This window comes from Schistocerca serialis, chromosome 9 (assembly GCF_023864345.2).
Source record: "Schistocerca serialis cubense isolate TAMUIC-IGC-003099 chromosome 9, iqSchSeri2.2, whole genome shotgun sequence".
Taxonomy (NCBI): domain Eukaryota; kingdom Metazoa; phylum Arthropoda; class Insecta; order Orthoptera; family Acrididae; genus Schistocerca; species Schistocerca serialis.
In genome coordinates, this window is record NC_064646.1 from 478083602 (window position 1) to 478096015 (window position 12414).

At 47.3% G+C, this 12414-nt stretch overlaps 1 protein-coding gene across 2 annotated transcripts in view; it reads right to left on the reverse strand.

The window, feature by feature from the left end:
- LOC126419198 (fatty acyl-CoA reductase 1-like) overlaps positions 1 to 12414 on the reverse strand; it is a 147672-nt gene that overhangs the window by 52639 nt on the left and 82619 nt on the right. For both annotated transcript variants that reach the window (XM_050086333.1, XM_050086332.1), the window contains exon 6: positions 2945 to 3137. In XM_050086333.1, the coding sequence (XP_049942290.1) occupies positions 2945 to 3137 (193 nt within the window). The remainder of the gene's footprint in view (positions 1 to 2944; positions 3138 to 12414) is intronic.

Consider the following 12414-nt stretch of genomic DNA (forward strand, 5'->3'; position numbering starts at 1 on the left):
ACATCTGACGTATACATCTCGCTAACGGATAATGATATCGAAAAACTTTCAAATGAGGCCATCATCTTATGAGCATACATAAAAAATTCTTACAGTTTGTCCTGAATGGGAATTATAGAAATGGCCGTAAGCACAATTGGTACTTTTGGTACCCAAAAGTGATGCCTTTTTGCGGTTTTATCAGGAATTGCTCATAAGTAAATTATGTGTTTCCTAGCCATTTGAAGTCCACGTTAGACCGCACCTAATGCAAATAAACAACTGAGCTGCTCAGTTTCCGCAGGCTGAAGGAAGTGTGTAATATTTAAGATTTGGCCCTGCACTATAGGACAGCAACAGAATGCACGTTCTTCCAATAGTTACGTAAAATATCGCTAGGCCAACGGCTATCTGGAACACTGGACTCTTTGTCTCTATGATCCAGAGAAATCTCATTTTTGTGTGCGGCTTTTTGGAACTTATTTGTACCGTGCACTGTTGTGCACAGTCTGATTATCATTCTCGCTGCATGTGAATTAATTTCATAGGGACGGCAACATGTATTCCTCGGCCCAGCTACCACCATCTGGTAACCTCCTTATCATCACACACGTGTGTGAAGACATCACGTACTGACACTGCCCAACAGGCATCATCGTTTGCAGCAGAATTGCAAGTTTCCATCAGATGTCTGTAGCAGTGATGCAGGACCCAGCAGAGCCAATGGAGCACCACTGATAAGCCAGAGACTCTGTACCATGAGTGCCCTCTGCTGCCACAACACAGGACAGCAAGTAGCAGCCACACAAGTCCCACTCATGTCCAGACCCACTTCACTATGTGATGCTATGTAGACCCCGGCTATTTGTAGCTCCAACACCATCGATCGCGCTTCAGTACAGTAAGCCCCATCCTTGATGATATTATGATAGCTGCACTCAATTTCTTCCTATATTATTTACAACACTTGGAGATATATAAGTAAATCTTCTGTTTGTTAAATCGTTCGCCGATCATTTCTGCTCCTCTTAAGCTTTCCTAAGACGACAGCTGCCGCACCTCTTTGTAGCCCACATCTACCTACAGTTGTGTACGAAGTCATACACAGCAGGGGAGAGGAACTAGCAGAAATAAAGTTGTGGGGGCTGGTTGTAAGTCACGACTGGATAGCTCAGTTAGCAAGGTCATTGCCTACATAAGGCACTGGATCACGGGGTCCTGGGTTCGATTCCCGGCCAGGTTGGGTATTTTCTCTGCCTGGGGGCTGGATGTTGGTGTTGTTGTCATCATTTCATCATCATCATTCGTGACAGTTGCTAGATTGGATTGAGTTAAAAATTGGACCGTGTAAAAATTGGGACTTTGTACGGGCGCTGATGACCGCGCAGTTGAGCGCCCCCCAAACTAAACATCATGATCATCATCATACAAAAGGCACGATTCTGAGTTCGAGTTCCACCCAGCACACAGTGTTAGTCTGCCAGGAACAGTGCACTTAGTTTTCGAAAACAGACACAAGTCGTACTTTGTATTTTCAGTTATGACCGGTTTCGCTCTTCAAATGAACAAGAGCGTCATCAAAATATACAATTTAAAGTTGGCTGCCAGCGTTAAAGATTGCCTTTACAGTTGTCTGACAGATCGAAAGATTAATTTGGCTGTACTAAAGTACATAAACTTACGTTTAAAGTACGTTTAAACTACTGTAGTAAATGATGACATTGACAATGACAGCGCTGTCAATGTCATCATTTACTACTGTACTTTAAATGTAAGTTTAAGTGCTATAATATAGCCAAATTAATCTTTAGAGCTGTCAGCTCTAACAACCCTACCACAACAAAGGTCAAAATTTTAATAACGATTGTGGTGTTGCTCACGCTGCTAAATACTGCATTTTCGGGCAACATCACTCATATTATGTGGCAGGTGTCATTAGAGTACAGTTAATAGTCATTTCAAGTAATAATGAAAAAACTAGGCACTCATCATTTTGTGTTTCCAACGCCGGTCTCGTATTATCATGGTTCAATCGTTGAAAATCTAGGTGATTATGATTCCAAGCTCGGATGCAAAGAGGCATAGGTTTTATTCTGCTATATTCAAAAGTTTTGTAGATGAGCTTCTCAAACCATTCTTGGAGATTAAACCTTTCAAAGTGAGCACAATACTGATGGAAAAAAAAAGTAATCAGCACTCCCAATTTAAGTTACACTTCCTTTTAATTGCTTTTATTGCAATATCACGTAACACACAAAACATCACTTCACAATAGAAAACATACTTGAAAATATCTTCCTCACAGTCACTGTTAAAGTTCACATTTTATAAGCTGACGACAATATTCGTCTTTCCAACATGACGTCTACGACTTGACTTTTTCAAGGTCCGACTCTCTAACAAGTTAACAACTAACTAATAATCGCTTACGCGCCCAAAAATCAGAGTTACGTCAAAGATCATACTGACAAAAGAAAGAATACACATAAGAGTAATATCATTGCAATATAAACATATCGAAGTATCAAAAGTGAAATCAAATCTGAATGTTGTCTCAGAAATATGTTAAGTAGTTAACAGAAATACAGTAGAATATTACTGGTATCTAGAGGTTCAGGTGAGGTACCATAATGGTTACGTAATTCAAGTACCATTACACAGCCAATTCTATAATCAATCTTGAATGCTGTCAAACAACTTTAAACTGTATATTTTGATGATGCTCTTGCTCATTTGAAGAGCGAAACTGGTCTTAATAAAAATATACAAAGTACGACTTGTGGCTGTTTTAGAAAACTTAGATTTAACAGTCGCTGCCCCTGCAGACAATGCCTGCTCTTGGTGAAGAGTGTACATTTTGCTGCAGAATGAAAGAATGATTTTAGCATATGGTGAATGGCTGAGTGGCTGTTAATGTTATGTCAGATAGGCTACAAGCAAATTAAAAATATGTTGTAATACTTACTTGGTTTGGGCGAAATGCCAGACGAGAGCGATGATGGCATTAGCAGTGCAGTCGACTGGGATGAGGTCACCGTTGGCGTCTGGGTCGCCGATGGCGCTGTGCAGCAGGCCCTTGCCGGCGGCCAGCAGCATTCCGACGGGGCCGTTCGTGTTGTCCACCCAGCCCGGCAATGGCTCCTTGTACGTCGGAATCACTGCAGAACGAATGATGTAAGTTACACAAGTGGTATTGGAATATGTCAACAGTTCACTAAACTGCAGTAGTGAAAACTCTCTTCTCACGCACGAACTTGAACTTAGGTTTTGAACTGGACACGAGTATGGAGGTCACACAGACGCCGCAATCACTGCAGCCTGCGCTATGCACCACTCACGAGACACAGTGACCAGCTCTAGTTGGTGTTCACAAGATAACATGGTTAGCAAATGTGGTGCCCATAGCCGACCGCGGTGGCCGTGCGGTTCTAGGCACTTCAGTCCGGAACCGTGTGACTGCTACGGTCGCAGGTTCGAATCCTGCCTCGGGCATGGATGTGTGTGATGTCCTTAGGTTAGTGATGTCCTTAGGTTAGTTCTAAGTTCTTGGGGACTGATGACCTCAGGTGTTGAGTCCCATAGTGCTCAGACCCATTTTAACCATTTTTTCTGTGGTGCTCATAAACTGCAGCCAGCAGTAGATAGCGTCAATAAGACACCGTGGGAAGCTGTAGGCAGCACTCATAAGAGGCTCTGGACAGCCCAAGGTCATGTTCACAACACACTACAGCCAGTGCTGCGCTCAAAAGATGAAAAGGCCAGCAATAGCCTGCACTTAAAAGATATCAGTGGCCAGCGCGAAGAGGTACACAGAAGAAACTGTGGCCACCATTAGGCAGTACTCACAAGATGCTAGTGTCAGTGCTGGAAGGTCACAAGACACCATGGCCAGAGCTAGGAGATGCCCACAAGACACTGGGCAGCCCTCGCAAGACACCATGGCCAGCATGATGAGGCTCTCAGAAGACACTGTGGTCAGTGGTGGGCATCTCTAATATTCCACTATGACCAGAGCTAAAAGGCGTTAACAAGACACTGTGGTTATTAGCACTAGGCAGCACTCAGAGGACATCATGACCACCACGAAGAAGCACTCACAAGACACTGTGGTTAGTGGTGGGAATCCCTCATAAGGCACTATGACCAGAGCTAGGTGATCACAGGACACTGCGGCTAGTAGCACTAGGTAGCAGGCTCAAGACATCACGGCCACCATGATGAGGGACTCACAAGACACTGTGGTCAGTGTTAGGAAGCTCTCATATTCAACTATGATCAGTGCTAGGAGGTGTCCACAAGACACTGTGGTTATTAGCACTAGGCAGCACTCAGAAGACATCATGGCCACCATGAAGAAGCACTCACAAGACACTGTGGTCAATGGTAGGCATCTCTCATAAGGCACTATGACCAGAGCTATGAGATCACAGGACACTGCAGCTAGTAGCACTAGGTAGCACTCACTATACATCACGGCCAGCATGATGATGGACTCACAAGACACTGTGGTCAGTGTTAGGCAGCTCTCATATTCCACTATGATCAGAGCTCGGAGGTGTCCACAAGACACTGTGGTTATTAGAACTAGGCAGCACTCAGAAGACTTCATGGCCACCATGAAGAAGCACTCACAATACACTGTGGTCAGTGGTGGGCTTCACTCATAAGGCACTATGACCAGAGCTAGGTGTTCACAGAACACTGCGGCTAGTTGCAGTAGGTAGCAGTCACAAGACGTTGCGGCCCCCATGATGAGGGACTCACAGTGTAAAGCAGCTCTCATATTCCACTATGAGCAGAGCTAGGAGGGTTCACAAGACATCGTAGCTAGGAGCGCTAGGCAGCACTCAGAATGCACTTACCACAGTGTCTTGTGAGTCCCTCGTCATGCTGGCCGCGATGTCTTGTGACTGCTACCTAGTGCTACTAGCTGCAGTGTACTGTGATCTCGTAGCTCTGGTCATAGTGCCTTATGAGAGATGCCCACCATTGACCACACTGTCTTGTGAGTGCTTCTTCATGGTGGCCATGATGTCTCCTGAGTGCTGCCTAGTGCTAATAACCACAGTTTCTTGTGACACCTCCTAGCTCTGATAATAGTGGAATATGAGAGCTGCCTAACACTGACCATGATTATGAGACACTCAGAAGACACTATGGTCAGGGTTAGGAAGCTCTCATAGGCACTATGACCATAGCTAGGAGGTGTTAATAGGACACTGTGGTTATTAGCACTAGGCAGCACTCAGAAGACATCATGGCCACCACAAAGAAGCACTCACAAGACACTGTGGTCAGAAGTGGGAATCCCTCTTAAGGCACTACGACCAGAGCTAGGTTTTCACAGGATACTGCGGCTAGTAGCACTAGGTAGTAGTCACACGACATCGCAGCCACCATGATGAGGGACGCACAATGCACTATGGTCAGTATCGGGCAGCTCTCATATCACACTATGATCATAGCTAGGAAGTGTCCACAAGACACTGTGGATATTAGCTCTAGGCAGCACTCAGAAGACATCATGGCCACCACGAAAAAGCACTCACAAGACACTATGGTCAGTGGGGGGCATCTCTCATAAGGCACTATGACCAGAGCTAGGTGATCACATGACACTGCGGCTAGTAGCACTAGGTAGCAGTCACAAGACATCGCGGCCAGCATGATGAGGGACCCACAAGACGCTGTGGTCAGTGTTAGGCAGCTCTCATATTCCACTATGATCAGAGCTAGGAGGTGTCCACAAGACACTGTGGTTATTAGCACTAGGCAGTACTCAGAAGACATCATGGCCACCATGAAGAAGCACTCACAAGACACTGTGGTCAGTGGTGGGAATCTCTCATAAGGCACTATGACCAGAGCCAGGTGTTCACAGGACACAGCGGCTAGTAGCACTAGGTAGCAGTCACAAGACGTTGCGGCCACCATGTTGAGGGACTCACAGTGTTAGGCAGCTCTCATATTCCACTATGACCAGAGCTAGGAGGTGTTCACAAGACACCGTGGCTAGTAGTGCTAGGCAGCATTCAGAAGACATCATCGTCACGGTTATGAGACACTCAGAAGACACTGTGGTCAGGGTTAGGAAGCTACGATAGGCACTATGACCAGAGCTAGAAGGTGTTGACAAGACACTGTGGTTATTAGAACTAGGCAGCGCTATGAAGACATCATGGCTACCACGACGAAGCACTCACAAGACACTGTGGTCAGTGGCGGGAATCTCTCATCAGGCACTATGACCAGAGCTAGGTGATCACAGCACACTGCGGCTAGTAGCACTAGGTAGCAGTGACAAGACGTTGCGGCCACCATGATGAGGGACTCACAGTGTTAGGCAGCTATCATATTCCACTATGACCAGAGCTAGGAGGTGTTCACAAGACACCGAGGCTAGTAGCGCTAGGCAGCACTCAGAAGACATCATGGTCATGATTATGAGACACTCAGAAGACACTATGATCAGGGTTAGGAAGCTCTCATGGGCACTATGACCAGAGCTAGTTGGTGTTAACAACACAGAGTGGTTATTAGCACTAGGGAGCACTCAGAAGACATCATGGCCACCACGAAGAATCACTCACAAGACACTGTGGTCAGTGGTGGGAATCACTCTTAAGGCACTATGACCAGAGCTAGGTGATCACAAGACACTGCGCCTAGTAGCACTAGGTAGCAGGCTCAAGACATCACGGCCACCATGATTAGGGACTCACAAGACACTGTGCTCAGTGTTAGGAAGCTCTCATATTCCACTTTGATCAGTGCTAGGAGGTGTCCACAAGACACTGTGGTTATTAGCACTAGGCAGCACTCAGAGGACATCAAGCCCACCATGAAGAAGCACTCACAAGAAATTGTGGTCAGTGGTGGGCATCTCTCATAAGGCACTATGACCAGAGGTAAGTGATCACAGGACACTGCGGCTAGGAGCACTAGGTAGCAGCCACAAGAAGTTGCGGCCACCATGATGAGGGACTCACAAGACACTGTTTTCAGTTTTAGGCTGCTCTCATATTCAACTATGATCAGAGCTAGGAGGTGTCCACAAGACACTGTGGTTATTAGCACTAGACAGCACTCAGAAGACTTCATGGCCACCATGAAGAAGCACTCACAATACACTGTGGTCAGTGGTGGGCTTCACTCCTAAGGCACTATGACCAGAGCTATGAGATCACAGGACACTGCAGCTAGTAGCACTAGGTAGCACTCACAATACATCACGGCCAGCATGATGATGGACTCACAAGACACTGTGGTCAGTGTTAGGCAGCTCTCATATTCCACTATGATCAGAGCTTTGAGGTGTCCACAAGACACTGTGGTTATTAGAACTAGGCAGCACTCAGAAGACTTCATGGCCATCATGAAGAAGCACTCACAATACACTGTGGTCAGTGGTGGGCTTCACTCATAAGGCACTATGACAAGAGCTAGGTGTTCACAGGACACTGCGGCTAGTAGCAGTAGGTAGCAGTCACAAGACGTTGCGGCCACCATGATGAGGGACTCACAGTGTAAAGCAGTTCTCATATTCCACTATGAGCAGAGCTAGGAGGGTTCACAAGACACCGTAGCTAGGAGCGCTAGGCAGCACTCAGAATGGACTTACCACAGTTTCTTGAGAGTCCCTCGTCATGCTGGCCGCGATGTCTTGTGACTGCTACTTAGTGCTACTAGCTGCAGTGTCCTCTGATCTCGTAGCTCTGGTCATAGTGCCTTATGAGAGATGCCCACCATTGACCACACTGTCTTGTGAGTGCTTCTTCATGGTGGACATGATGTCTCCTGAGTGCTGCCTAGTGCTAATAACCACAGTTTCTTGTGGACACCTCCTACCTCTGATAATAGTGGAATATGAGAGCTGCCTAACACTGACCATGATTATGAGACACTCAGAAGACACTATGGTCAGTATTAGGAAGCTCTCATAGGCACTATGACCAGAGCTAGGAGGTGTTAACAAGACACTGTGGTTATTAGCACTAGGCAGCACTCAGAAGACATCATGGTCATGATTATGAGACACTCAGAAGACACTATGATCAGGGTTAAGGAGCTCTCATAGGCACTATGACAAGAGCTAGTAGGTGTTAACAAGACACAGCGGTTATTAGCACTAGGCAGCACTCATAAGACATCATGGCCACCACGAAGAGTCACTCACAAGACACTGTGGTCAGTGGTGGGAATCCCTCTTAAGGCACTATGACCAGAGCTAGGTGTTCACAGGATACTGCGGCTAGTAGCACTATTTAGCAGTCACATGACATGGCAGCCACCATGATGAGGGACTCACAATGCACTGTGGTCAGTATTGGGCAGCTCGCATATCCCACTATGATCAGAGCTAGGAGGTGTCCACAAGACACTGTGGTTATTAGGTCTAGGCAGCACTCAGAATACATCATGGCCACCATGAAGAAGCATTCACAAGACACTGTGATCAGTGGTGGGCATCTCTCATAAGGCACTATGGCCAGAGCTAGGTGATCACAGCACACTGCGGCTAGTAGCACTAGGTAGCAGTGACAAGATGATGTGGCCACCCTGATGAGCGACTCACAAGACTCTGTTGTCAGTGCTAGGCAGCTCTCATATTCAACTATGATTTGAGCTATGAGGTGTCCACAAGTCACTGTGGTTATTAGCTCTAGGCAGCACTCAGAAGACAACATGGCCACGATGAAGTAGCACTCACAAGACACTATGGTGGGCATCTCTCATAAGGCACTATGACCAGAGCTAGGTGATCACAGGACACTGCGGCTAGTAGCACTAGGTAGCAGTCACAAGACGTTGCGGCCACCATGATGAGGGACTCACAGTGTTAGGCAGCTATCATATTCCACTATGACCAGAGCTAGGAGGTGTTCACAAGACACCGTGGCTAGTAGCGCTAGGCAGCACTCAGTAGACATCATGGTCAAGATTATGAGACACTCAGAAGACAGTATGATCATGGGTAAGGAAGCTCTCAAAGGCACTACGACCAGAGCTAGGAGGTGTTAAAAAGACACTGTGGTTATTAGCACTAGGCAGCACTCAGAAGACATCATGGTCATGATTATGAGACACTCAGAAGACACTATGGTCAGGGTTAGGAAGTTCTCATAGGCACTATGACCAGAGCTGGTGGGTGTTAACAAGACACAGTGGTTATTAGCACTAGGCAGCACTCAGAAGACATCATGGCCACCATGGAGAAGCACTCACAATACACTGTGGTCGGTGGTGGGCACCTCTCATAAGGCACTATGACCATAGCTAGGTGATCACAGGACACTGCGGCTAGTAGCACTAGGTAGCAGTCACATGACTCGCAGCCACTATGATGAGGGACTCACAATGCACTGTGGTCAGTATTGGGCAGCTCTCATATCCCACTATGATCAGAGCTAGGATGTGTTCACAAGACACTGTGGTCATTAGCACTAGGCAGCACTTAGAAGACATCATGGCGAGCATGGAGAAGCACTCAAAATACACTGTGGTCAGTGGTGGGCATCTCTCGTAAGGCACTATGACCAGAGCTAGGTGATCACAGGACACTGCGGCTAGTAGCACTAGGTAGCAGTCACAAGACGTTGCGGCCACCATGATGAGGGACTCACAGTGTTAGGCAGCTATCATATTCCACTATGACCAGAGCTAGGAGGTGTTCACAAGACACCGAGGCTAGTAGCGCTAGGCAGCACTAAGAAGACATCATGGTCATGATTATGAGACACTCAGAAGACACTATGGTCAGCGTTAGGAAGCTCTCATACGCACTATGACCGGAGCTAGTAGGTGTTAACAAGACACAGTGGTTATTAGCACTAGGCAGCACTCGGAAGACTTCATGGCCACCACGAAGAATCACTCACAAGACACTGTGCTCGGTGGTGGGAATCCCTCATAAGGCACTATGACCAGAGCTAGGTGTTCACACGATACTGCGGCTAGTAGCACTATTTAGCAGTCAAATGACATGGCAGCCACCATCATGAAGGACTCACAATGCACTGTGGTCAGTATTGGGCAGCTCGCATATCCCACTATAATCAGAGCTAGGAGGTGTCCACAAGTCACTGTGGTTATTAGCTCTAGGCAGCACTCAGAAGAAATCATGGCCACCATGAGGAAGCACTCACAAGACACTGTGGTCAGAGGTGGGCATCTCTCATAAGGCACTATGGCCAGAGCTAGGTGATCACAGCACACTGCGGCTAGTAGCACTAGGTAGCAGTGACAAGATGTTGTAGCCACCCAGATGAGGGACTCACAAGACTCTGTTGTCAGTGTTAGGCAGCTCTCATATTCCAATATGGTCAGAGCTTGGAGGTGTCTACAAGTCACTGTGGTTATTAGCTCTAGGCAGCACTCAGAAGACATCATGGCAACCACGAAGAAGCACCCACAAGACACTGTGGTCAGTGGTGGGAATCCCTCATAAGGCACTATGACCAGAGGTAGGTGTTCACAGGATACTGCGGCTAGTAGCACTAGGTAGCAGTCACATGACATGGCAGCCACCATGATGAGGGACTCACAATGCACTGTGGTCAGTATTGGGCAGCTTTCGTATCCCACTATGATCAGAGCTAGGAGGTGTACACAAGACACTGTGGTTATTAGGTTTAGGCAGCACTCAGAAGAAATCATGGCCACCATGAAGAAGCACTCACAAGACACTGTCGTCAGTGGTGGGCATCTCCCATAAGGCACTATGACCAGAGCTAGGTGATCACAGAACACTGCGGCTAGTAGCACGAGGTAGCAGTGACAAGATGATGTGGCCACCCTGATGAGGGACTCACAAGACTCTGTTGTCAGTGTTAGGCAGCTCTCATATTCCAATATGATCAGCGTTATGAGGTGTCCACAAGTCACTGAGGTTATTAGTTCCAGGCAGCACTCGGAAGACATCATGGCCACCATCAAGAAGCACTCACAAGGCACGGTGGTCAATGGTGGGCATCTCTCATAAGGCACTATGGCCAGAGCTAGGTGATCACAGGACACTGCGTCTAGTAGCACTAGGTAGCAGTCACAATACGTTATGGCCACCCTGATGAGGGACTCACAAGTCACTGTGGTCAGTGTTAGGCAGCTCTCATATTTCACTATGATCAGAGCTAAGAGGTGTCCACAAGACACTGTGGTTTTTAGCACTAGGCAGCACTCAGAAGACATCATGGACACCACGAAGAAGCACTCACAAGACACTGTGGTCAGTGGTGGGCATCTCGCATAAGGCACTATGGCCAGAGCTAGGTGATCACAGCACACTGCGGCTAGTAGCACTAGGTAGCAGTCACAAGACTTTGCGGCCACCATGATGAGGGACTCACAGTGTTAGGCAGCTATCATATTCCACTATGACCAGAGCTAGGAGGTGTTCACAAGACACCGTGGCTAGTATCGCTAGGCAGCACTCAGTAGACATCATGGTCAAGATTATGAGACACTCAGAAGACAGTATGATCATGGGTAAGGAAGCTCTCAAAGGCACTACGACCAGAGCTTGGAGGTGTTAAAAAGACACTGTGGTTATTAGCACTAGGCAGCACTCAGAAGACATCATGGTCATGATTATGAGACACTCAGAAGACACTATGGTCAGGGTTAGGAAGCTCTCATAGGCACTATGACCAGAGCTAGTTAACAAGACACAGTGGTTATTAGCACTAGGCAGCACTCAGAAGACATCATGGCCACCATGGAGAAGCACTCACAATACACTGTTGTCGGTGGTGGGCATCTCTCGTAAGGCACTATGACCAGAGCTAGGTGATCACAGGACACTGCAGCTAGTAGCACTAGGTAGCAGTCACAAGACGTTGCGGCCACCATGATGAGGGACTCACAGTGTTAGGCAGCTATCATATTCCACTATGACCAGAGCTAGGAGGTGTTCACAAGACACCGAGGCTAGTAGCGCTAGGCAGCACTAAGAAGACATCATGGTCATGATTATGAGACACTCAGAAGACACTATGGTCAGCGTTAGGAAGCTCTCATACGCACTATGACCAGAGCTAGTAGGTGTTAACAGGACACAGTGGTTATTAGCACTAGGCAGCACTCAGAAGACTTCATGGCCACCACGAAGAATCACTCACAAGACACTGTGCTCAGTGGTGGGAATCCCTCATAAGGCACTATGACCAGAGCTAGGTGTTCACAGGATACTGCGGCTAGTAGCACTATTTAGCAGTCACATGACATGGCAGCCACCATCATGAAGGACTCACAATGCACTGTGGTCAGTATTGGGCAGCTCGCATATCCCACTATGATCAGAGCTAGGAGGTGTCCACAAGTCACTGTGGTTATTAGCTCTAGGCAGCACTCAGGAGACATCATTGTCATGATTATGAGACACTCAGAAGACACTATGGTCAGGGTTAGGAAGCTCTCATAGGCACTATGACCAGAGCT